The sequence below is a fragment of the Sander lucioperca genome, chromosome 7 (assembly GCF_008315115.2).
Source record: "Sander lucioperca isolate FBNREF2018 chromosome 7, SLUC_FBN_1.2, whole genome shotgun sequence".
NCBI lineage: Eukaryota > Metazoa > Chordata > Actinopteri > Perciformes > Percidae > Sander > Sander lucioperca.
Window position 1 is genome coordinate 23,680,263 of NC_050179.1, and position 25,875 is coordinate 23,706,137.

The 25,875-nt window shown below is 40.7% G+C and overlaps 1 protein-coding gene across 2 annotated transcripts in view; it reads right to left on the reverse strand.

Moving 5' to 3' along the window:
• Positions 1-25,875, reverse strand: part of cdh13 (cadherin 13, H-cadherin (heart)) — a 413,558-nt gene that overhangs the window by 207,738 nt on the left and 179,945 nt on the right. For both annotated transcript variants that reach the window (XM_036002865.1, XM_036002866.1), the window contains exons 5-6: positions 14,431-14,436; positions 13,688-13,840 (exon numbers count right to left, since the gene is read on the reverse strand). In XM_036002865.1, the coding sequence (XP_035858758.1) occupies positions 13,688-13,840; positions 14,431-14,436 (159 nt within the window). The remainder of the gene's footprint in view (positions 1-13,687; positions 13,841-14,430; positions 14,437-25,875) is intronic.

Below are 25,875 nucleotides of genomic sequence, written 5' to 3' on the forward strand. Positions count from 1 at the left end.
TTTGTGTCTCTGGTGCTTCCACACGCATACAAACTTGGAAAAAAACCCACCCATGCTGTTTAGAGTGAGATACGGTTTCTGAATGTGTCCTGCCTTCAGTCTCCGGGTGAGCTGTTCAAAATCGGCAGGGCCGTCTACGTCATTGGCCAAAACATTTGGTGTGTGCTAACCACTTTAGCTAATACCACATCAGCTAGCTGTTTCTCCAACTTCCGTCAGTATAAGGCAGGATTAGCTGCAGCAATGTGCAGTACAACAAAAATATGGTGTTTTTTGAAAATTAAACCATATAAACCTATTCTGGTACAACCTCAAAATACAATTATGATCCTGAAAATGAGCATAATATGAGCACTTTAATTCAGGATGTTATACATTTAAATCAGATTAAATCAATATACATACAGCATATATAAAGATGTGATTGGGATATAACTTTCCATTAATTAAACTGCTGATTGTTCCATTAAACACAATTTAACTAGGGCTGTCAATCGATTGAAATATTTTATCACGATTTATTGCTTGATTGTCCATAGTTAAGTTTTGATTATTCGCAAATTAATCACACTTTTTTTTTATCTGTTCTAAATGTACTTTAAAAGGGATATTTTTCAAGTTTTTATGCTCTTATCAACATTGGAGCAGACAATTTGCTTGCTGTATGAAAATGTTTATTATTATTATTGCAACAATCCAAAATGATGATGACAAATACTGTCTAGAATATTCTCCAGAATAACCTCAAAGGTATACTGTATGCTAAAAAAATATGTTGAAAGCATAATATGGCAAACTCAAGCCCATTAAGCAACAACAGATGGGCATATTGACCTGAATGTAACATTGCTTGGTAATACTAACACAATGTAGTGTCCCGCTTTACACTCGTAAAGGTTAAGTAAACATCCCGTTGTTTTTAAGAAGCTCATCACGAAACAAATGGACCTTGTGCATTCGTGCTATCGTTGTTGAAAGGCTGTTGCTTGGAGCGTTGTCCATGCGTCTCCGTTGCAAACTATCCAGCGTGGCCGGCCTTTAAGGAGGGGGAGGAGGGTTCTTTGCATCAGCCGATGCTTGGCCAGCAAGTAGTATTTGTGACTCAGGGCCCTATCTTCCACCCGGCGCAGCGCAGCGCAAAGTCCGACGCGAGTGTCTTTGCTAGTTTAAGACCGATGCAGTTGTCAATTTCCCGTCCAGCGCCCGCGTCGTTTAAATAGCAAATGCATCTGCGCCCATCTTTGCGCCCATGGGCGTGCCTGTCTTACAGGGAGGTGTGTTCAGGTGAATTCTTGGCATATTGCTATCTTGAGGTAGCAGGAAGTGATCGCGCCATTGACCAACAAAAACTAAAGTCAATAACACAGCATTTCATTGTTATTTTAACAGTGAATAAGTAAAATGTGCCTAGGCTTATGCACAGCGCACGCACACTATGTTTGTTACACACACACACAGGGAAGTGCAGCAGCACACAAACATGCAAAAGATTACAAATAAAAATATTACGGTGCAAATCCTCCATCATAATAGCAATGCTCCAAGGTCCAAACGCGCCTGGCTTTTAAAGGGAATGGGAGATGATCTCTGATTGGTTTATTGCATGTTACGCCCAAAACACACCTATGAATTAATGAAGACACTAAGTACAACCCTTTAGAACCATGCGCCCGGCGCACGGACCCTATTTTCCGCCGTTAAACTAGCAAAAGTGGATTTGGACACGCCCTAAACGCACCTGCGCTAGGCGCTTCACGCCGTGCGCTAGGTCATTAAAATAGGGCCCTTAATGTTCTCCGGTGGTAACTCAAATCACATCGACAGTACATGCAAATAACTTTAGTTTTGAAACTGAACTTGCAATTCAAATGACCCTTTTCTTTATCCATTTCTGCTGAAGGAGGTTTTTTATCTGCTAGCCATCCACAACGTTACTGCTGCATTGCTTCCTGATTTCCCAAACTACAAAGAGGCCTGAGGCCCAAATCACAGAACGTGCGCGCCTTAATCACGCGTCAAAAAAATGAGTGCTGTTAAAAGGCATTAGTGTCAACTCGTTATTATCGCGTTCATTTTGACAGCCCTAATTTTTACATACAGGTATTTGTACGTAGCTTATCAAAGGTTTAAGGTGCATGTGTCAAACAGAAGGCCCGCGGGCCAAATCTGGCCCCTCACAAACTTTGATGTGGCCCCAAAATGAAGTTAGGTTGACAATAAATTTTGGCCCGCCTACTTTTTGTTGCTTTTTCCAAAATTCTTGCGACCTTTTTCGACATTTTTTACGCTATTTCCGATGATTTGGGGGCTTTTTTCAACATTTCTCTTGCTTTTTTCAAATTTTTTTGTGCTTTTTCCAACATTTCTGACATTTTTTTAAATGGTTTTGTCACTTTTTCCAACATTTTTGACATATCTGAGTTTTTTGATGAAATCAAAGCATGTAAATATACTATATATCTGGCCCTGGATGTGATTCTCTTTTTCCAGTGTGGCCCTTATTGAAACTGAGTTTGACAACCCTGGTTTAAGGTCAGAACATTTAACTTGCCAGTTGGCTTCATTGTCATTCTATTGTCTGGACTTGACAGCTCCGTAAAACTTTGCCTTGTTTGATTGTAAGGTTAGGCCCTGTGGGCTACATAATACAGTATATTCAAAAAGGATATTAGTATCCATAAAAATATACATAAAGATGAGCAAGCCATCCAGAGACATATACATAGAGCTATACATTCACACATAGGTGTACACACGGACATACATACCCAATACACACACACACACACACACACACACAGCACAGTATGTAACCACCAGAAGGGTCAAATGTTTGGGTTTCCACCTACAATCACTGTTCTTCCACCTCAGCAACATGACGGATTAATCAAAAAAACCTCTCTCCCTGACACCTAAGCAGAAGAAAACAGCCACAGTGGAGCAGGTATCAGCCAAAAGGACAGATAAAGCGGAGCAGTCACTGTAAAATTTGATTAAACAACAAATCCGTGTAGGCATCCATGAGATCTGTGCCTTGTGCTGCAAGGTATAGGGATGAAAACCTGCAAGGTCACCAAATTAGCAAATTTAATGATTTGTTCTGTATGTCTGCAAAAATGAAAAGCCTGAAGCAATTTAAAGCTTACACTGTTAAAATGTTAATACATGTCTGCAAGGGCCTGCCCTGAAATGCTTTAACTAGCATCTTTGTACTGTATGTGTATTGTGTGTAAAGAGAGGATTAGTATGAATTATTGGTTATTTTTAGATTAAATAAGGCAACAGCGGAGCATACTTGTAGTGGGAAAGTATATTTCAGGAGTTATAGGGACTGAGGAAATGACCAGCAAGCTGTCAACAGATCCTGTATTCCCCATTCACACTAGTAACTCACATACTGTACTTCACACTACTGTGCAGCATATAAACAGCAGCGAGCAGCTTATTAGTGGTAAAACAGTAGGCTTTTCAATGCACAGAAATGACTGACAGTTTTGTTGGCATGCACCATGACGGGTCACGTCAAGGTGTGTCTGCTGTGCTTGAAATGCAGTCGCTCTGGTCAAATATTATTCAGCAAACATCATTAATGTATGTTTGAACAGATTGTGCAGGATGTTTTTGCATGTCACAGCTGGAAGCAGCTGTCGACCTTTACTTGCTGTAATGGTGTATGTTATTTATTTGCGCAATTCTGTTGTTGAATTATGGGTCAGGCTTCCGTATGTGTCCACAGAGTGTCAAACCTGTTCACAACTAGCAATTCTAATATAACGAAATTGGCCTCCAAATTCTGTGCATATATGTAATATATGTAAAATATGGTGAGTGTCACTTCAGCTTTGATTGATATGCAGTTATATATATATATATATATATATATATATATATATATTTCAATGCATAATGAAACTGTCAATATTCTAATCATTCTTTGCCTTAAACTGCTTTTTACAAAATAAATCAAACAATATGTCACTATAAAGAGTGTCAGAGTCAGAAGCCAGAGCCAGAGCCATTTCAGTGGGAGGGATCTGTCAAAGTATGCCACTGTTTGATGTCTACGCTGTCAAAAATAGGTAAATATAGGTACAAATGTGTCTATACAGTTTGACAACCTAAAAAAACTGTTTTGAGGGGACATCTTTGCACACTTTTTGAAAGCTGAGATATTTAAAAATCTAAAATTCAAAATAGCTGTCAGTTCACCGCTTGGCCTTTGCAGAGTTGAGATAGGACCATATGGTTTTTCTGTGAGCCCTTCCTTTGTCACTGTGGACTAGAGCTTGACAGGCAGAATGTAGGGAGCAGAGTATGGCGCCTTTTAGATCTGCTGTCAAAGAGTGGATGCTACTTTCTACTGTGAGGCGAAGGCGGCAACACCGGGCTGAGAGGCACACAGCCCAAAAAAGGCAAAACAAAAAACTAACCAACACCAAACATTGGGATTAAGACCAGTCTTGTATAAAGTACTTGCAAGCTAGCCTAGAAATCAAAACGCACCCTAGCGGCAGCAAATGTAATTTGCAGCCAGGGTCGTCTAGCAACTCTCCATTAGCTTGCAAGCTGGAAAAGCCAAACTCTAGCCGGGCCAATCACATCGTGTATAGAGTCGGTGGGCGGGGTTAACATAATGAAGGCAGAATTGCGACGGTTCCGCGTGAATTCCCTGCTACTTGAAAACAAAGACGATGGCTGCTGCTGCTGCTGCTGGCGAACTGCGGTCTTTGGAATCGGCTTTGGCCGCGACTCTGGAAGACTTCGAGTTAAGCTTTTCTTTGAGAAAAGAACAAAGAATGGCACTGAAGTCATTCTTAACAAAGGAAGATGTGTTCGGAGTTTTGCCGACCGGATACGGCAAAAGTTTAATCTATCAACTAGCGTTGCTCTGGTTGGTTGGAGCTCTATCCTGTTGCGTGCAGAGGGAATTTGAAAGACAACCATTTATCCCACCCCTCGGATTGAGCCCTGCCAATGGTGAGTTCCCAGACCCAACATCTTGATGTGGGTCTGGCTTGTCAGGCTACTTGCAAGCAGTACTTGAGTAAAGGTTCATGTATCTTACCAAAAAATGATTTTGGAAGAAGTCACTTTTTAGAATATTACTTGAGTAAAAGTCTTAAAGTATGTGATATTTACTGTACTTAAGTATCAAAAGTAATTTATGATATTAAATGTACTTAACTACTTCTGGCTTCCTTATAGTGAAGTATAATATACAGGGTTTCCACACCTTCTTAAATATCAAATTCAAAGTCTGACATCAACAAAGCAACAGAATTTAAATTTTGTCGTGAAAAAGAAATGTTCACTCCAACGTACGAAAACATTTCTTGTAAGTAACGAAGATGTGGGCGCCTGGATGGCTCAGTTGGCAGAGCAGGCGCCCATATGTAGAGGTTTACTCCTCGACACAGCAGGCCCGGGTTTAACTCCGACCTGCGCCCTTTGCTACATGCCCCCTCTCTCTCCCACTTTGTTTCTTCAGCTGTCCTGTCGATGAAGGCCTAAAAATGCCCAAAACATAATCTAAAAAAAAAAAAAAAAAAGTAACGAAGATGCTTAGGGGAAAGTGGAGTGGTGGAGTAAAAGTATACACTTTATTTAGGATATGTAGTGGAGTAAAAGTTTCCAGAAATATCAATGAAGTTAAGTACAGATACGTGAAAATTCTACTTAAGTACAGTAACGAAATATTTGTACTTGACTGATTAAGACGACTTTTTAAATCTGATTTGAAGTTAAATTCTATACAGAAACAGTATTGATACAGTGTCATTAAATTGTTTTTAATATGTTTTTCATTAATATAACTGATAAATCTGGCAGTTTAAGAGCTTGGGAATCACAAAGAAACCCTTTAACCTGAAAATAATATCCACAGCACTATTTGTAGCTGTAAGCTTTCTGTCCACCTTAAATTCCAACATCTCCAAGGTAGGCACGTACCAAGTACTCACCACATTTATTGCTGCGATGACCTGCATTATTGAGGGTCATCCTTCTACCTGTGTAAACAAGACTGTTATTTATCACTTCACGTTCTATCCTGCCTGTGTTCTAAGCCAATTAGGGTTCTTCCCCGCCACTCTCGACCCGACCCAGGCTTGTCAGAAGCGCAGTGAGAAGCCCTGCACTCCTCCCTCTCCCTTCCTCTCCATTTTCCATCTCATTAACATTCATTTTCACCCTAATTTAGCTTAATAAGAAAATAATGTTTGACATTAAATCCTTGTGAACATGTGGCCAAGCTGATCGCTGTGTCTGTTTGTTCTTCCGCAGCAAATGTTTACTTTGTCAGGTTTTTTTTTTTTTTATTTGCTGCCTCGCTTGTTGTTCCCTTAATAGCCTGTTTAGAATTCCCAGCTTTCATCTGTCTTGAGCTGACCCCTTGCTGTTGTTATGCTGAAGTTAGACTGTGCTTTTCTCAAATTCTGCTTAGTATGTACTTAAATTTGCAACAGTGTCTGCATCCATATATTTCAAGCTAAGGCTCCAGAACTCTGTCCACTGCATTTTCAGTCAACCTTATAGATTAAATGTTTTCAATGCTGTTGGCAATTTCATTTTGATATACAATGACCTTGTGGGGAAGGTGGAGCATTTCTTTGCCAATATCAATCAAGTATCATCATGCTGTAAAATAGGGAGGAGAAGGACAGCAGGGAAGTGGTTGATACATTGATACATAGCTGTATTGACAAAGACACGTAAAGTTCCCATAGTATGCACTTTTTTAGGTTCATATTTGTATTTTGGGTTTCTACTAAAACACGTTTATATGCTTTAATGTTTAAAAACCACACTATTTGTTCTAATATTGTCTGAAAATACCTTTATTTACCGCATATCTTAAACATTTAGTTTTAGCAACGACCCCCCCCCCCTCCAACAAAAAAATGCCCAGTTCGTTCTGATTGGTCAGCAATTCCTGGTCTTCCACATCTGCACTCTTTGAGCCTCTCCACCGTCATTGCAGCCGGGGAATGACGGCACTGCAGCAGCCATTTCTACACACACATATATATATATATGCACACAGTCCGTATTCAGAATTGGTGCGTTTACACACAACTATACTACATATATATGTAGTATAGTTGTGTGTAAACGCACCAATTCTGAATACGGACTGTGTGCATCGGTACTTTCACAGCATTTATATAACTCGACCTGCTTTATAATTAAAAAAGACATGGACATCTATATTATATATATATATAATATTGCAGAATACCCTAAAATATTGACATATTATTTGAAAGCCATATTGCCCAGCTGTAGTTACAAGAAACTAAAACAAATAAGAAGTGAGAGGACCTGCAGAGTCAGATGATGAATCTTTTTGGGTTTGTTATTATGAGTGGCCCTTTTCACATACCTTACAAGTAGTCATGGGATCCAATGTTAATATAAAAATATTGATTAAAGCAGCTTTAACAGATACAAAATAAAAAAAAAAAAAAAAGTGAAAGACCCTGAGCTCCCTGTTTTACTTTGTCTATAAACTGCCTTTGGAGTAATGGTGATTTTAATCTACCTTTGAATATTTCATGTTTCATCCCCATACAAGCCATTAGCTACAGTAGGAAAGGAGACACCCTTAATGAATGACGCGAGGACCACTGGGCACTGTAAAAGTGATGCAGTCCTCATTCTGCACACAGTGTTAGACCATCAATTAGGCAAAGCTGGATTTGATAGGAGACCCTTGTTCTGAGTTATGATGGGGACACAGACTTATTACCTCCTTATGATAGGAGGAGAGAGACTAAGATATGCAGGCCTGGTTGGAAAAAGGACAGGGAAGCAAAGCAGGGAGAGAATGCTTAGCCTGCGAGTACAACACGTGTATAGTGCAACTGCATGTGCACATGTAAAGTATGTGTATAAAGAGGCTTACCAGCTTGCCTTCAGGGATTACAACTACCAGCTTGGAAATAATGATCATTAGTGATGGCATAACTAATGTCACAAGCTAATTCACTATAGGCCATTGAAACAATGAATCAGGCATATTAGATTGGTTCGGTTTTTTCTTTATGATGGGATCATTTAGCCGTTGACTGAAGCCTTCAATTAAAATCTCCGAGCTTTTATGGTCAGACTAAGAGAGCAAAATCACTCAGAGGGGTTTTTTGGAAAGCAGACTCATTTCAGTCAAGGGTTAGCAGGAAGATACATAGGCTAATCAAACTTATCCAAATTAGCTCATGAATTGTAAGTTATGTGTAAACTATTTAGTTTATTTTTTAAACTGCATAATCATATTATTTTAGCGAGGACTCATAAATAACTACAAATAACCTATGTTATGTTTTGTTACGCGTTTCTGGATTTTAAAAAATATATATATCGGCCGATATATCGGAGTATCTGATTTTCAAATCACCAAATAATTGTATCGACATCGGCCTTAAAAATCTTTATCGGTTGGGCTCTATTGTAAACTGTTCTTAGACGTTGAGAGAAGCGTAACAAATAAGTCTATCTTCTCTAACTCTTGGCCGGCTACTTTTTTGACTGACAGTTTCAATATAGTCTCTTTCTGTGTCTGTCGAATGAGACGTGTTTAGCCATTTTTTTTTTCTAAATAGCTGATTCCAATAAATGACAGGCTCCAACACAATATTCCATGTGAAACAAGAAGCTGCATCTGCTGCTGCAAAGAAGCCAAATGGTAGAAAGACAAATCGCTCAAAGATAAGGGTTAATATTGGTTCAAAAGCCTTCACACTGTGGAAACAACTAAGTAAAGGGAGATAAGGGATTCAAAGTTGAATCAACTACTTTTGGATGGGTAATGTACTCGGTATGATTACGATCTGCAGCTAGCTGTTCTAATAAATCATCCTTATCTTGCAATGGCCGTGTGTGTGTGTGTGTGTGTGTATATATATATTGTTTTTGGATAATGTATTTCAGGTCATGAGTCAGCAATAATCCATACACCATCTTAAAATGATACCAATAAATAAATCATACTCCGATATTGAGTAAATCTACAAGTCTGTTGGGCCTGTGCAGGATTTAGTTTCAAGCTCTCCAGATGTCTCATTTTTTTTCCATACTTCTGCCACCCTTTTTCTTCTCTTCTCTCTCAGTCGTACGCCTTACATTTGTTTCAGTTCCCACATTCTCTGCTCGTTTCTCTTCTTTGCTGTCCTCCTTCCCAAATCTCTTTTTGTCTTTCTCCCCAGAGTTGTATGTACTAACTTTTGTTATAGTCAACAAGGACCCAAAAACTTTATTTCACTGAGCTTGTCACAACACTTTGAAGATAATCGGAGAACTATAAGATAAACGTGGTTGCTTTAAAAGTGATTGTGATTAAACAGTGATTGTGTAGCTATCTCTATATGTGTGTCTAAAATCGTTGTTTTGGAAATTATAGTAGCAATGCTGACCGAGTGAAAAATAATCATCTGCCTGAAGTCTAAAATGAATGTATTACATGTACTTGAAAGAGGCACACAATGCACAGCTTGGATAAAATAACTGAATTCAGAAAGATCTGTATATTAGAGCCCAACCAATGAAGAATTTTTAAGGCCGATATCAATACAAATATTTGGTGGTTTAAAAATCCGATATTCCGATATATCAGCCAATATATATTTAAAAAAAAAAATCCAGAAACGCGTAACAAAACATGAACAGATTTCCCTAACATTAGCTATTTGTAGTTATTTATGAGTCCTCACTAAAATAATATGATAATGCAGTTTAAAAATAAACTTGTTTGTTTTATTGTCACAACAGAACAGAGGAACATCCAAATATATTAAAGTTCTGATATATAAAATGTATAAAAATACAAACTTAAGATATTAAACTTAAAGTCCTTTGAACACAAACACAATAACAAAAAAAAAAATCAAAGAGTGTTGCCAACAGGGACGTTGTAGAGCACCCTCTGGTGGACAAACTATGCAACGCCAACGCTCATAACATGGTTGAAGGGTGTTTCGTCCGTTTTTATTTTATTTTTTAAATATTCATTTATCGGCCATTATAAATGCAGATACCGATAGTTTGGAAAATGTCTAATATTGGCCGATAATATCGATCAGGCTCTACTGTATATAGAGATTTCCTTCTTAAAGGTCTCTTGATGGAACCACGCTATTCATAACAATCTCAGCATTGACCAAGAGGCCCATTTGATGTCACAGCATGACCCAGCTTTCTTTAAAGCCCCCTAGACTATTCACACAGGCGTGTTCACTTATACTGCCTGATTACACCTCTTGTTTCACCTGCCAGGGTGAGGTAATTTACACCGTATTCATTCTTATTAATACATAAACTTCAGCATCATGTAATTCCCAGCATAGCTCCACTCTCCCGACTTACAGTGAAGTGTAATCAGCCTGAGGAATTGAAAACCTCTGTGGAGGCGTGCACTGTGTGTCCTGCTACGCCCTGCAGTGCCCTGCAGTGTCCTGCTATGCCATGAACTACTACAATTACTATTTCTAGTCATAGTTCCATTATCTTTATAGTGACTATAATCACCACTGTTCATTGTACCGCCAACAGGCACCGTCAGACACCACCTACCAAGAGTCTGGGTCTGTCCCAGGTTTCTCCTTAAAAGGAAGTTTTTCCTCGCCACTGTAGCACTAAATGCTTGGGGGAATTATTGGAATTGTTGGGTCTTTGTAAATTATAGAGTGTGGTCTCTTAGTAGTTTGGCACAGTAGAAAAACAAAAGCAGGTTTTTTCCAATTATATCCTGCTGAAATAACAACAGATTTCAGCTAATTACGCTCAATTAGTTGTTTGAAAACGCCATCTCCGGACTGCGGTCACATACCAAGGCTTAGTTACGTCTCTTAGTTTCTGATACCATCGCACAGGACACTAACATGCAAAAAACATGGCCGCGTGGCCGGAGCGGCTAACAAAAGAAAGAAGAGATAAGCTTGGATTACAGCACACACAGCGGTAGTGTGACCTGATTCTCTGCTCAGGATGCCATTACCATTACTCCACTATATCTTTACATAGCAAATATTTGTTTACTGCTTTATTAATGGTCTGTATATTGAGAACAGCCCCTTTAACTTTGGCCAACTTTTGTGTATATTTTTAAACAGTATGTTTTCACCTTCAACGCTAAAAGAGAAAAGGATTAACCGATGTGTTTAGCAAATGTAACGCTATCTCAGATGATACTTAGTGGGGTTGCTGTAGCAAAAGAAATCCCTAAATTCACAAATGAGTAGGACAGAGACGCTAACGTTTAGCCTAGCATCCAGGACCAGCAATGTGCTAGTCGAGAAATATCCCTTTTTTTAATGTAACCTAATGTAGTTAGTCAATATTGTGCTTCTTAGTCTTGGAAATAATGCTTGGTTACTACAATTGGTGGTAAGCTAGTTAGCCAGACATGCTATGCTAGAGCAGATAAACACAGTGTTTAACCCAATTCTTACATTTTTGCTGTTGTGTTTTGCTTTTGGAACGGTCAGTAAAAAACACACACCACACTCCAAACTCTAAAAATGCTGAGTGTTACTCTCAATAGCAAGAATCTCTGTGACGTCACGCTAAAACAAAAATCACTTCCGGGTAGACAATTGACAGTTGATTTGAATAGCAGAGCTATGTAAAATCAAAAAACTTGTTTATTTCTGTTGTAATTTACAGCCGTAATTGTAACGTTTAAAGATATATAGCCTAGTTAAACACGGTGGTCTGACTTTTCTGACGTTTGTGCTGTGCTTATTTCATTGTACTATGTTGCTTTGCTAGCGTATTTGATAAATCAAATCTAGTGTTGTGAATAGCAACATCTCACCACCGGTCGGACTAGTCTATATCCTCGAGTCTATATCCTCGACATGTTCCACTACCGGGATTGCTGCGTTGCCGCCGGAAATTCCGCCGGATTTCACTCATTTAGGCCAGATATCCGTTGCCTTGGGCTTCCTTTGTGTTGCGTTTTTTTAAACTCGGTCACTTTATGAGGACTATGGTTAATCCTTTCTCAGATCTCTGCAGGGTAAATCCAGACAGCTAGCTAGACTATCTGTCTATTCTGAGTTTTCTGTTGCACGATTAAAACTACGGCTTTTCTAGGTGCTTAGCACCGCCCAAGACGATTGTGATTGGTTTAAAGAAATGCCATTAAACCAGAGCACGTTTTTCTCCCATCCCAGAATGCTGTGTGGACTAGCCAGACCCTCCTCCGCAGCACCGCAGTGGAGGAAGGTCTGGCAAAGCGAGATTAGGTCGGACTGACTGCTAGTTTGGGGGGGTGTCATTTTCTTGAGTCTGTGGCCCAACAGGTACATAAGTTTGTCAAATTATGTCCCGACCATGCATTTTAGATAAACGAGATGAGAGTATATCTAGTTGTTCCTCGTCCCTGTTTGCTCAGCAAGGGATACATTGAATATACGGGACCCAGTAGTTTTCTTGTTGGAAGTCATTGTAAAACAAATTTGTGAACCTACATGTCAAAACTCAGAATTGCCAAGTTCAGCTCATACTCACGGTTCACAGCTGGCTGGTTGCCATACCGCAAGGGGTTAATGTGACATGCTACTCCTTTTACAATTGCTTTCCAACACCTGTGTGAAGCCAGATCTTCACAGTGGTATGGGCACAGTGTGATGTCATAAGTGGGCATGACAGCAAGACATACTGCTTCTATTACTGGGGTCATCACTTGTTCCATATTCAGAGTAACATATGATTCATTTATTAAGGAAAACTGCAGCCAATGTGATCTTTTTTTATATGTTTTTTTTCTAGCAGACAATTTTATCTGTTTAACCAGATTATTCATGGGATATGGGGATGTTCAGTTACTGGGGTGTCAAAGGTGCTTGTAAACAACCTGAATCAGACCGTAACCACTGACAGCCAATGTCCTGGCTACACCATGCATGTAATAGTAAGCACTGATACCAGAGCAGGAAAAAGACATTTGGTGAATGGTTGTTTGCCTCTCTCAGCCTTCCTCTCTGTTCATCTCATGCCTGCTCTCCTCTCACAATTGTTAGTATTTACAATGCGAATGACTTCAGAGTTTTTACAAAAGCCAGTTAGCTTATCAACAGCTTGCATCCAGCTGAACACCCGCACTCACGTCTGGTTTCAGAAAACAGGATAAGATCAATTGGCTGACTTAAAAAGTAGATTTTTTTTCTATCCCTTTTTCCCCTTCTGTTACAGGATGGATGGTTTCGTCAGGCAGACAACCCTGAGGGCACCAAACCCGGCAGGCAACTCAGAAAAGTGCTGGTGTTCTTTTATCACAGAGGAAACCACTAACTCCTAACTGATAGCATTGAGTCAGCCTTGACGAAATGCGGAGCCTGTCCGTTCCAAAATGAGGCTGCAAATATACAGTATGTGCCCTTGCAAAAAACACCTAACTGTTCAGTTTTTTTTCTCTCCATATGCCAGACTGCTGAACACATGCTACATTTGAAAGATCAACGTAAATCTAGTTTGAACTGAAAAGGAAAAACATCGGTAAACAAAGTAGGAACTACATGAACACTGAAACTGACAAGTGATCAATAACTTTGTCAGAGAAAGAGTGTGCAAGTGGACAGAAAGGAGAGAAAAGAACACACACACACCAACACAATAAGCACCAGATCAAAATTAGAAGAATAAAAGGCGCACACACACGCACACACACACACACACACACACACACACACACCTGGTAGGAGTCAATGGCCTCCCGGTCCAGTGAGCGGCTGACTGACACGTCTCCTGTGTCTGCATCAATGGTGAAGAGACCTTTGGGATCCTGGTCAGCACCGGGGCCTGTCAGACGGAAGATATGGTTCCCTAACTTCTCTGTTGAAATCACCTGCAGACACACACAAACACACACACACAAGACATCAACAACTCTTTGTAAGCTTTTCCAATTTCATTCTAAGAGAGCCCATTTCCCTTGGCAAAAAAATGCTTCTATTACTGCTTCTATTTTTTGTTTGCTTTTTTCGAAGCACGTCGTACTGGAAAACTCAAGTTTTGTTGATATACATTTGAGCAAAAAGGAGCTTACTGTGCCTTGAATGGCGATGCAATTCCCTGGAAGTTAGCAATTAAAAATGTATGTCAGACAAGACTTTGATTTGAGAGCATGATTTCCCTGAGCATTGGAGGCCTGCTGTGACCACATGTTAATGCACGGTAAGATTCCTTTCAGATAAGGGAAGTGGAACAGTTAAATAAATATAAAAATCCATTCCTTAATAATTAAGTGTGAATTTTTTGTAGATAAGCGCTTTTGTCGTTCGTCAGCCATTTGGGGAAGATTTAAAGGCAAACGCTGTAAAGGCCTCATACAGTAATGGTGCTTTTGAGGAGTGCTGCCAAGTTAGTTGGCTAACAATCCTATTCTCTCAGAAAGGAGTGATCTGACCCCGGGATTTTTTGGATAGAAATACTCACATGAGACTGCCAAAGCCAGCAGCATCCACAGATTCCCCAGCAACAGGAACGGGCAGGATAAAAAAAGAAACACACACAAAAAAAAACACAGCATGTTAGATTTACATAGCACCGAAGAAACAGCAACAAGAGTCAGAGACCTCGTTGATCTTTGCAGATCCTGACTTCGGGGCCAATGTAAGAGAAGGAAACAACAAAACACAAAATAACACACCAAAATTGTCAAAACTTCATGTGTAGACAAACTTTACAAAGTGTTGTACTGTATAACACAATGTCTATGCAGATTGTTTACATCATGAAGCATATTTCAAAGCAGACATTTTGACCTGTCACAGCAGGAAAAGCACAAGTAGAAGTAATAGCATTAAGGATGGCTCAGTTCCATTAGGTTTCCCAGCGAGCCAGCATGCACAATACCAGGCTATGACATGTCGAAATGTCTGCTGTGGAAAAAATGCAACACAAACACTCCCTGTCAGATGATTTCAGAAAAACACAATGTACATTCTTTGAAGAAATCGTTTGCCATTTAGGAAATATCTGTAGATGAGAAGCAGCAAAGTGATTTATGGAGGTAATATTATGTGTGGACTATATCTCTACCTTTGGACAGAGCCAAGCCAGCTGCTTCTCCCTCTTTATACTCTTTATGCTAAGCTAAGATTAGATTATTATATTTTTTTTAGATTAGATTCAACTTTATTGTCATTGTGCAGAGTACAAGTACAAAGACAATGAAATGCAGCAACCAGAAGTGCAAAAAAAGCAGAAAAGTGCAATGTGATATACAAAGTATAGACAGGTGGTGCGTAGGCAGGACAAGAAATATAGTGCAGTGTAGACAGTAGTATACAGTTGGTTTACAGAAGGTGTTTTAGAGTAATAAAATGTAAATATGTGCAGTGTATTAGCAGTTACCTTATAAGAGCAGAATAAATATGGCTATGTAATATGAACAATGTATGAACATGTACAGATATGTGCAATGTAGTAGCAGTAACATTATAATAGTAGTAAGAATAATATAGATATATGCAGTGTATTAACAGAATATATTAGAAGAAAAACTGAATAAATATGGATATTCAGTATGAACCATATAGAGAGATATGTACAGTATGTACAGTTATGTGTAGTGTGGTAACAGTACTATTGTAGTGCAGAAACAGTAACATTATAAGAGTATTAAGAATAAGTGTATGTGCAGGATGAATAGTATGAAGATAACTGGTTGTTGGCTTCGGTTACATATTTACCGTACAGTATTTACTGACAGTGGTATCAATTTTCTCATCTAAGTCTGTGCAAAAAAAAAAAAAATTAAATGGAGACAAAAACCACAGGTTTGTGACTGAAAAGTATTTTCAGAATGAAGACCAGCAGCCCTCAAGCATCATGTACAGTGCAGAGAGGAGGTTAAAGTGCTGACTTTCAGCTTGAATGTTTTTGATGTCCCCTCACTGATCCCTCTTCTACATGTGAACACCCTCCAATTAAAGCTGAAAGGCAACAGTTTAACCTCATGTTCCCATCATTTTGAGTCCACTGCGCTGGTGTACAGAGCCAACGCCACAACAGCGTGCTACTGTCTTAACACTTTCATCTGCCAGTGTGTGCTGCACCCACAGAAACACACACAGAGTTGTCACCATTATCACAAACTTCTGGGCCTCAGCACTGTCGCTGTGTGCCAAGGATGCCAACGGTTCCCCTGCATGATCAGACGACTGCCATGAGGTCACCTTCAATGAGAGCACGATTTCCATATGATGGCAGCTAAAATGAAGGCCTTTCTACTCCCCACTTGAAAGAGCATGGGAGATGAGACAGCAGTGTTACAACCCTATGCCAAACGGAACTTAAGGCCCTCTCGCCTCTCCATAGCTCTGTGCCATTTATCTCCATGCCCTGCTTCATCTTTTCCCTCTGTTCCCTCTCACTCTCAGGCTGCTTGCTCCACCTCTTGTTCGTTTCTCTAATATGTCCATCTTTGCTCTTCTGCTAAGCGTCCATATCTCATTCTTCATTTATCACTTTCCACTTCTCTGTAGTGCATCCTCTCGCGGCGGTCACTCCCTCTGCTCTTTCCGTTTGTCATACCGAACGATAAGAGTGAGAAATGTCAAAAGTGCATAACAGAAGCAGTTATTTGTGGATGATACCCATGTACTGGAACTGTCTCCTCTCTTGCTCTTGCCTTATCTTTCTTCTTCCCCCTTTTGCACTTTGTTTTAAACAGCAGTAATATCAGGGGTACTTTCTCTTGTTACACGTTGTGTGAGAAACCCCGAATCATTCAGTAAGACTATCATTGTGGATTTTCCACATCTTTCTGTCTGTGTGAGGACATACATTGATTTTCCTGGTGTGCATCTCTCCCTTAGGCCTCCTGCACACTGCCTGCGTGGCGTGAGCGTGGCGTGAGCGTGGCGTGAGCGTGGCGTTCCTGTTGTGTGTCAGTTGCGTGGCTGGCTACGTGGCGTTTTCTATGTCTTTGCACACCAGAAACGTGTCTGACCCGGTGCTGCTGCTGCTGCTGCTGCTAGACTTGTCTGTACACATAGATAGATAGATAGATACTTTATTCATCCCGAAGGAAATTTTAGGATCCGGTAGCTTAGACAACCTTAACACAACATACACATATACACACATATATCACACATACATAAGAATAAAAATAAAAATCACGCACAGAAATGCAATGACCATGATAAGGTGTGCAATGGTGATAGTGCAAAAGTGAACAGTGCAGGGATTGAACAGTGCAGTAGAGTATTATTAAATATTAACTATGACTATGAAATATTAACATAATAACATATTAACTGACTGATTGAATAAGAACAATATATAACAGGGAATAAGTTATAAGATGTAGTTGTTATGACCACAGCCCAGATTGTGTAGGAGGGCTAATATAGCCTATAAGACAGTTGTACAGCAGACAAAGTGATATAATGGTATAGGGGCTGAGAGAGACAGGCTCATGCTGAAAAGTCTATTTCTCTCCTCCCCCTTTGTGTGTTATTGAAGAGCTTTCAAAATTCAAAATGTCATTTATTAATATGTATTCGTGTCAAAATGACATATAAACATCTTTTCGTATTCTATTTTGCCTGGAAACGCTTCCAACACGCCTAACCTCAAAATTCCACCAACTGCGGAACGGCTGCAGAACGGCTACGCTGCGTGTCGGCTCCGTGCTCCGCCGTCCTTCAATACCCACCAGGTCCGGATTTGTTGCGGCACGGTTGCGGCGATGACTGACAGCTGAAGTCACGAGGACCCACGAGATCTCACGAATTCATGTAGAGTAGAAGCACAAAACCAACAACAGTTTGTTTCCATCCAGAGACGTAGAGGGGAAACAACTCTGTGCTGTGTTTTCAAGGTGTAGTGCAGGGAAATATGATCCGCTGTGAGCACGGTGTATTTTATTTTGAAAATTAACCAGATGTTTTATTTTGCTTCGGTGCTCAACTTCCTGTCCCGCACGATCTGCCCTGTGCTGAATTGCTGCGGAGCTCTCCGGCTTCCGGCAAAAATAGAAGCTCTGCGTATCTGCTCCGGAAGGCTGTGGATCGCCAGAGCTGGGACGGAGTCGGAACGCAGCCGTTCCGCAGTCAGTGGAAATACACACATTGACTTTAATGTAAACCTAATAACTCTGCCGCCGTTCCGGAGCGGATCCGCAGACGTTCCGCAGCCGGTGGAAATTGGGGGTGAGACGTGCATGTCATGCAGGCAGTGTGCAAGCTCTAACCTGTTAACATGGGAACCCATAGGCGCCGAATTATGTTTTCCTCCGTGGGTGCTCACGGGCGCACGCCCTTTAAAAAAAAAGTTTTCAAAAAATGTTTGCATTTCAGAACCTTAGGAAATGGACAGCGGCCGACACCAACACACACGCCTATTAACTCCATAAGAAAGCCGTAAAGTAGGCTATCTTTCAACTCAGGACAAAGCCACTTCTCACAAATACAGATAGGATTGGTGATGAGAAGTTTAACTGACACGTAATCGCGATCAGTTTCATGGGAAATTAAGAATCAATGCCAGCAACATAACCAATCACACTATGACAGACGCTCCACTTAGCACCAACTGCAATGTTTAATTTTAAATGAATGGAGCCTACTGGCAGTCTGGCACACGTGGGTGCTCAGTATCGTCGCGTATGTGGGAGCCGAAATAAAAACAGACACGCCACGCAGCTGACACGCTCACGCCACGCAGGCAGTGCGCAGGAGCCCTAAGACGATTCAATACATCTCTAGATACATGGGCTACCATACGGTTCAGGGACGATACATTTTAATCTGGAACGATTCAGTGCGATACGATGAGATACGATTCAATCTGATAGATACAGTTAATATTCGTTTAATGTACACATTCATTTCCCATTATAATCATTGCCTGCCTTCAAATAAATAAATATTTTGTACAAGGGACCAGGGAATAGCAAAGCTAGGATATGCTAAGTATACACAACTCAGCTTCATATTAAATTGCCTCCTTGCTGCTGTAATCTTAGAGACAGTAACTCAAACATAGGTCCACGTTACACCGCCATTGTGAGCACTCCAATTATAATCATATATTACGTGAGTACACATGTGAGTACAATATAATACTGTTGTGAGCGTTAACATGCGGATAGCGGACTTTAAATGCTAATGTAAATGAACATCTTAGAACATATGGCTAAAGCTCAATATAAACTTAACACGACCAAATACATATGTATACACAGTAATACGAGTCTACCCACATGTTTATGAACACACACATGGACGGATGACTCACAGACCTCAGCTAGTACAATTTACAATATCCACTTTCAAGGCTAACTCCAAAAAATGAAACTCAGCAGTTGGCACAAGTGTTTTTTTTCTGCAAAACCCAAACAAAGGTGCTGATTGGCTGATGCCAAACATGAAGTCTTAATGGTGGACCCCTTTTGTCTCCCTCGCAAATAAACACACACCCGTCTCTATTAACAGCATTGGGCACACAGCAGCAGCTTCGTTGGATTGACACCGGGCAATCGGCCGAATATTGGTCCATTTAGACCGATGTATGTGTGTATCGATTTAGTCATATCTGTAATAATACAACCGGATACCGATTCGGTGAATCTTTACACCCCTAATTGATTTACACAACCCCTAAGGTTAGGGTAAGGGGCTAGGGAATGCATAATACATGTGTGTGTGTGTGTGTGTGTGTGTGTGTGTGTGTGTGTGTGTGTGTGCGCACACACACACACACACACACACACACACACACACACACACACACACATAGTGCGTACACACACGTTTCCCATCAGATTTTGTGAGACTGTGGGGTCCACGTGCATGCTCCCCCGGAAGTACTTAAATGCATCAATCTGGTGCACTTTGAGAGAAATATTAAATGGCTAGATCTATCAATAACTTTGTTGTCTTTAAGCAATTCTGTGCTCTTGTAAACAATTCTGTGCTCTAGTAAAGAAAGTAATCATAAACACATTGGTTGTATAGATATGAATAGTGATGACGACACAGCAAAAGTCCCACCCACAAAAAATACACACACACACACGCACACAGGCACACACACACACACACACACACACACACACACACACACAGGTGCAATAGCTGCCATTCAGGACAGAGATATTTCTGAGCAGTAATCACATTGGCAACCAGCACCTGCTGAGAGGTAACAACTGGGTCGGATGAAGAAAAAGAGAGAGACTGAGGTGCTAGGGAGTGGAGTAAAAACAAGAACGGACGTACAGGGAGGATGTGGGGGTGTGTGAGGATGCGGACTGCTACAGAGAAAAAGAAGTGTGGGACAAATTAAAAGTGTATGGTGTAAATTTTGATCTTTTATATTTGTTATGTACTGGATCATAGATGATGTACTATCAGAGAAGCACAAGGAATTGATGCAAATAATCATATGTATTGTTTGTTTGTAAATTATGGAAGACAAGATGCTGTATGGTTTTACAACATGGTGACAATGTGTGTAAACAGGTTCTCACTGAACTCAGGAGAAGAAGAACTTTAGACCACAAACAGCTCCTTCCTTGAAACATATTGATCTTGTGATCTACAGCACTTTATGAAGAACTCTATGCACTGGGTGCACTTTATTAGCTCATTTTGCACATTAGCACTGGTTTGTTCATTATTTAAGTTTGTTATTGTTTTAATAATTATTTTTGGTATGATATGTAGCCTACTGTTTGTCTAGTTATAACTTGTATTTTGTAAAACTTTAATAAAGCAAAAAAAAAAAATTATGAGAAAGTGAGAGGAGGAAGTAGAGAGTGTGAGAGAGATGGCTAATAAGGACACAGCAGCTTCAGCTGAAGAGTAACTAAAGTGTCAGGAAAAGTTTAGTGTTTAGGAGATGTCTCTGTGGGGGAGAAGTGTGATAATCTGTGCCGCACGTACACACACACAACTCCGACTTGCGCGCATGCTGGCATAGAAACGTGCACCCAGTGGCTTTGTCTCCGCTGAGTCTGTCTCTCTCTGTGTGTGGGAGGACTGATGAGAGAATCTCACCTCTTTCTTTCAGCTCTCATTACCAGCCAAGCAGACATAAAAGACTGTGGGGCTCGTGATACTGCGGGAAGATGACGGGAGGTGTGGCGCAGCTCCGCAACACCAAACACCTCTGAGCACACAGAAAGAATGAGCACCAAAACAATGGATTGGCACCTGAGGGTGTGTGTTTATGTGTGTATTTAAACTTGATAACAGCTCATGCTGTTTGTGCATTTTTCCTATCAGGTGTCAGGAGGGCAATAAAAAAAACTTGTGGAAAAGCAACACAGGTATCTACAAATACATACAGACAGCTTCTCAAGAACATGTTATGTAACCTGTAAACCTGTGTGTGTGTGTGTGTGTGTGTGTGTGTGTGTGTGTGTGTGTGTGTGTGTGTATCAAAAAAAAAAGTGCTGTGAGAAGCAAAGTGTGCCAAAGAAAGTGTAAGTTAGTCCAGAGAAAACATAATCACACTAATTCTGTATACACACACACACACACACACACACACACACACACACACAGACACCAGACAAACACACACACACACACACACACACACACACATACATACACTCCCCATGTCCTTGTGTTTTTTGAGGAAGAATGAGGAAGGATTTCAACTCCTGTGTGTGTGTGTGTGTGTGTGTGTGTCTGTGTGTGTAGGCGTGCAGGTGTGTGTGTGAGAGAGAGAGAGAGAGAGAGAGAGAGAGAGAGAGAGAGAAGAGGAGGCACTACAGTGATGGTCTGATTGTATCTTTGAGTGCATTATTGCATGTGAGACCCTAAGTGTACAAGAATGTGTGTGTGTGTGTGTGTGTGTGTGTGTGTGTGCCAGGCTTGGACCAGTGCTCTGCCTGATTGCTCTGCCACTCCAGCCTGCTAATAAGAGAGAAGGTGGAAAGGCCTGGTGAAGACACGGCCGGGTACAAATCGACCGAGTCCTCAGCACAGGACAATGGGAAAACAATGGCGCTAATTAACTGGCTTTGATTGGTTAGCCAGGCCTCCGCTAATCATTACCCATCAGCCACTGTGTCCTGAGCCAATCACGACAAGCCTGAGAGGGGCAACAATCAAGAGGGACCCTTGATAAAAAAAACAAAAACAAAATAGGAAGAGCAGAGTGTCATTAAGCAGCGAGACTGTTAAAATGGTTCAACAGGGATTGTTGCAGCGCTTCAATTCACACAGTCCAGCTAACTTAAAATGGCACTTTAAGGAATATGAAAGTATATTTTAAGACAATTTAGCTGTAAAAACACCTATTAAATATAACAAAAGACACCAGATCAAAAATAGAATGCCTACAGCCATTAAAGAAGGATTTCAGCTGCCAGTGTTAGCTCAGGCAGCAGGATGAGCAATCACTCAGTGTTGCTTAAGCTCATGCAAGGACAGCATCTCTTGGGCTGTTCACACTCGACAAATCTGTTTTTTTTATTGCTTCTCCACTTTTTTTTAAGCTCCTCATCAAAATGGATTTCACATCTGCTCGATGTGTCTGGGGGTCCGGGCAGGAATTGAAATTTACGTCAGATGGTTTTAACTCACCGCTGGCAAACATCCGCCACAAACGGGCATGATTAACATGCTGAAAGACAGACGGGGAGAAAAAGGCAGGAACCTTCTGGTCTTCCTAAGACAATTAAGAGAATCAATTAGACTAAATGACGAGGCCTGCAGGCCGGCTGCTTTCTAATGTTGTAACATCTCACAACATAAGTCGCTCGCTTCCTGCTTGGAAACTCAGATCCCTGGTATCGAATGGCTGTTTTATTGAGTGGAGAAGCAAGAAAACTAGACAAAGATAGATATGGTGGAGGGGAGAAAGAAAAAAAAAAAAGATAGAAACAGGGTTATGAAGGAAGAAATAGTCACGTGACAGTGGACAGACCAGGTATAGGGCAGAAAGGAAAGAGACAGGCGCACTCGGCACTGAAACGAAAACCCGACATGTCTATTCTCCTTACTATTTTAGCTGGGGCTACAGCCAAACCAGGCCTCAGTCTTCTCACCAACAGTACTTTATTGGAGCTGTGAAGTCAGACACATTGTGTTGAGCTGGTAAAGAAGGATAAACACAGGTTGAATAACTGACAGCTCCAGTGCAGCGCGGGACGTTAAGATGGCTTTATAGACTAAAGTGTTGTGAGATTTTATGCCGATACATCTGAGATGTCCATGTGTTCTTTGATAGGGCTGCATGTGTGTGTGTGTGTGTGTGTGTGTGTGTGTGTTTAGTTTTTAGTGTTAGTATGCCTGTGTGAATTAGTGAATCTGAGTTACTGGCTGTTATAGGCTTTTTGTAATCATAGTAGTGAGATGAAATTTGTTTACTGTTAGGCCTATTTTGCTAGCCTGGCTCCACCCTCCTACGCTCAATTTTCATTTTGCTTCAGTACTCCGTCTGGGTTTGCGGTATAGTCTTGGGTTTTCTCCGGTCAAATCTTTACCGGTCCAATCAGTGAACAGAGGGAGTGGCTGAGAACGATGACGTTGAGGTCGTGCACTAGTTTGAGTTGTAGTTCCGTAATTGATTGTCCAGCTCGCTCCGTTAGTGATGAAGGAGTTGGCTAAGGCTAACGCTAGCGATGCTAAGCCGACATCATGACCAAACGTTAGTGATTGGTTATGGCAGATCCAGAGTGGCTCTGGGCAGATCCAATAGTTTTAAACTTCAACAGAGTACCCGCCTTCAAGGATGTTAACACTTGTCAATGGAGAGTGTCCAGACTCTCTGTACAAATGAAATGGACCAGAGTCTGGTAGGACCAGGCTACCATTTTACAGTTGTGACCCCAAACTCATCCATCCATACATCCATTTTTTATACAGGGAGCTGGAGCCTATGCCCTAGGTGATTGGTGGGTCAGCAATCCATCACAGGGCTAACACACATTGACGGACAAACAGGGTTGGAATTACGTGGGAGCCAGTGGGAGCTGAGCTCCCATAGAGAGAGGATGAGCTCCCATGAAAGCAGTGGAATCATACACCTGTGGGGGTCTATAAAAATCATCAGCACCATTATTTACATCACAAATAAAGCACTTTTCCCAAACACACGGAGCTCTGAAGCAGACCTGTGCGTCGCTTAGTGTCCACTCTCGCTTTAAAAACAGAGACAAGCAGCGGCACAGACCACGGAGCTGCTGCAGCGCGCCTTCCGTGGTCTGTGCAGCTTCACGTTTATAATGGACGCGCTCTGCTGTGGGCATGCTGTGGCAGATGTGTCCCGTTTGTGCTCCGTGAATTTCTGCAGTAGTTTCGGTTTCCCACCCCCGATGTAGAGCAGCATACAGCCACTTTCTCTCATTCAGAGACCAGAGACCCAAACGGGGCTCGAGTCTGTCAGAAGGTCTGAGATCTATCGTATCAGCAGAGCAATCACGTAATACACAGCAGACTATGATGCAGGTAGATTATTCTCAGAAATATTGTGACTTTATTCTTGTAATAGCCTATTATAACTTAATTTTTCTCAAAAAATATCACGACTCCTCCAAATCTCAGAGAGCACAGATGAGTTATATTTTGAATGTGCACAAAGTTTTGAACATGAGCAGAAATCTTGCTCAAACATCTGAAATATTACAGTCCAGGGGTTTATTAATCAATTAAAATGAATTCATGTATCACTGAGGTGAATAATTGTCATGTGCACATTTAAGGAGGTTACTTCCCCAACAAAAGACGCAAAAGAGGAGGGAAGAGTAAATGATGCCTCTAGAGGCTACATGTGTGCTGACTCAGATAGAATTAGGACAGTCGATCTACAGATGAATAAATAGCAATACAGAATGCCTGACAGCCTTTTTAGTAATATATTCCATTATGTTTTTATATTTGGATTATAATCTATATTCCCCTTTACATAAAGATATTTCCAGCATACATTGATTCAGAAAAAGGTAAATAGGTGCATAAAATTCACCTGAATGCAGGAATTGAAATGTTTAATGCTCAAAATTTGCTGCTCATAGACTACTTTATTTTTTTAATTTTTTATTTTTTAAAGAGACCCCCACAAAGATGAAATCATAATTCGAACCCTGCGGACAAATATTCATACCAATGGGCAATTAAAAGTTTCCAACCTGCATTTCTTTTGCACTTTTAACAGAAGAAACCCAGACAGTCAGAGAGGCCCCTGCAGGTTATGAGGGCTTAAACCTTCTCACTGTGAGGAGCCAACACTACCACTGAGCCACCACGCTGAGAGACTGCAGAAATACAAAGTGACACCTGACCTGGTGGCTTGCATATCCCTTTGCACTTAATTCAAGAAAATCTTCAGAACAAAAGTGTTTTCATTGCAACAATGAATTATCAGGTCTCATAAATAAAAACACACTAAATCAATACCACATCTGTTCCAGATTTACTTCGCATCAATCATGTGGATCATTACTTTTCCTCCAGATCGATAGGAACATTTGATATTGTGAGCAACTCTTTTTGTGTTTTAGTTTAAGAAATTAACCAACTTTGTGTCGATAAATATGAAGCGCATTGCAAATCTAAATATTTGGACCAACCCTTAAACAGGCACAGCTTAAGGAATGTTGGTTATCTAAGTTTGTCATTATCAAGAATCTGCTAATACTTGCTTTACAGTATCCATTACACTTTAGATTGTACTTTCCAATTGGAGTCTGACTTGTGCTGGTTATCTGCACCAAGGCTAAACAAAACATGTCAACAAACACAAACATATTCATCACATGAAGAGGGGCTGACAGCTCTCTGTCAAACCATCAGACTTTGGTCATCACCTGTGATTGGCCTGCCACAAGATTTAATAGAATCCTAGTTTTCTTGACATTGGAGAGATGCAATTTGAAACCTTGAGATGAAGGTAAACTGTTTAAAATTGGAGCCA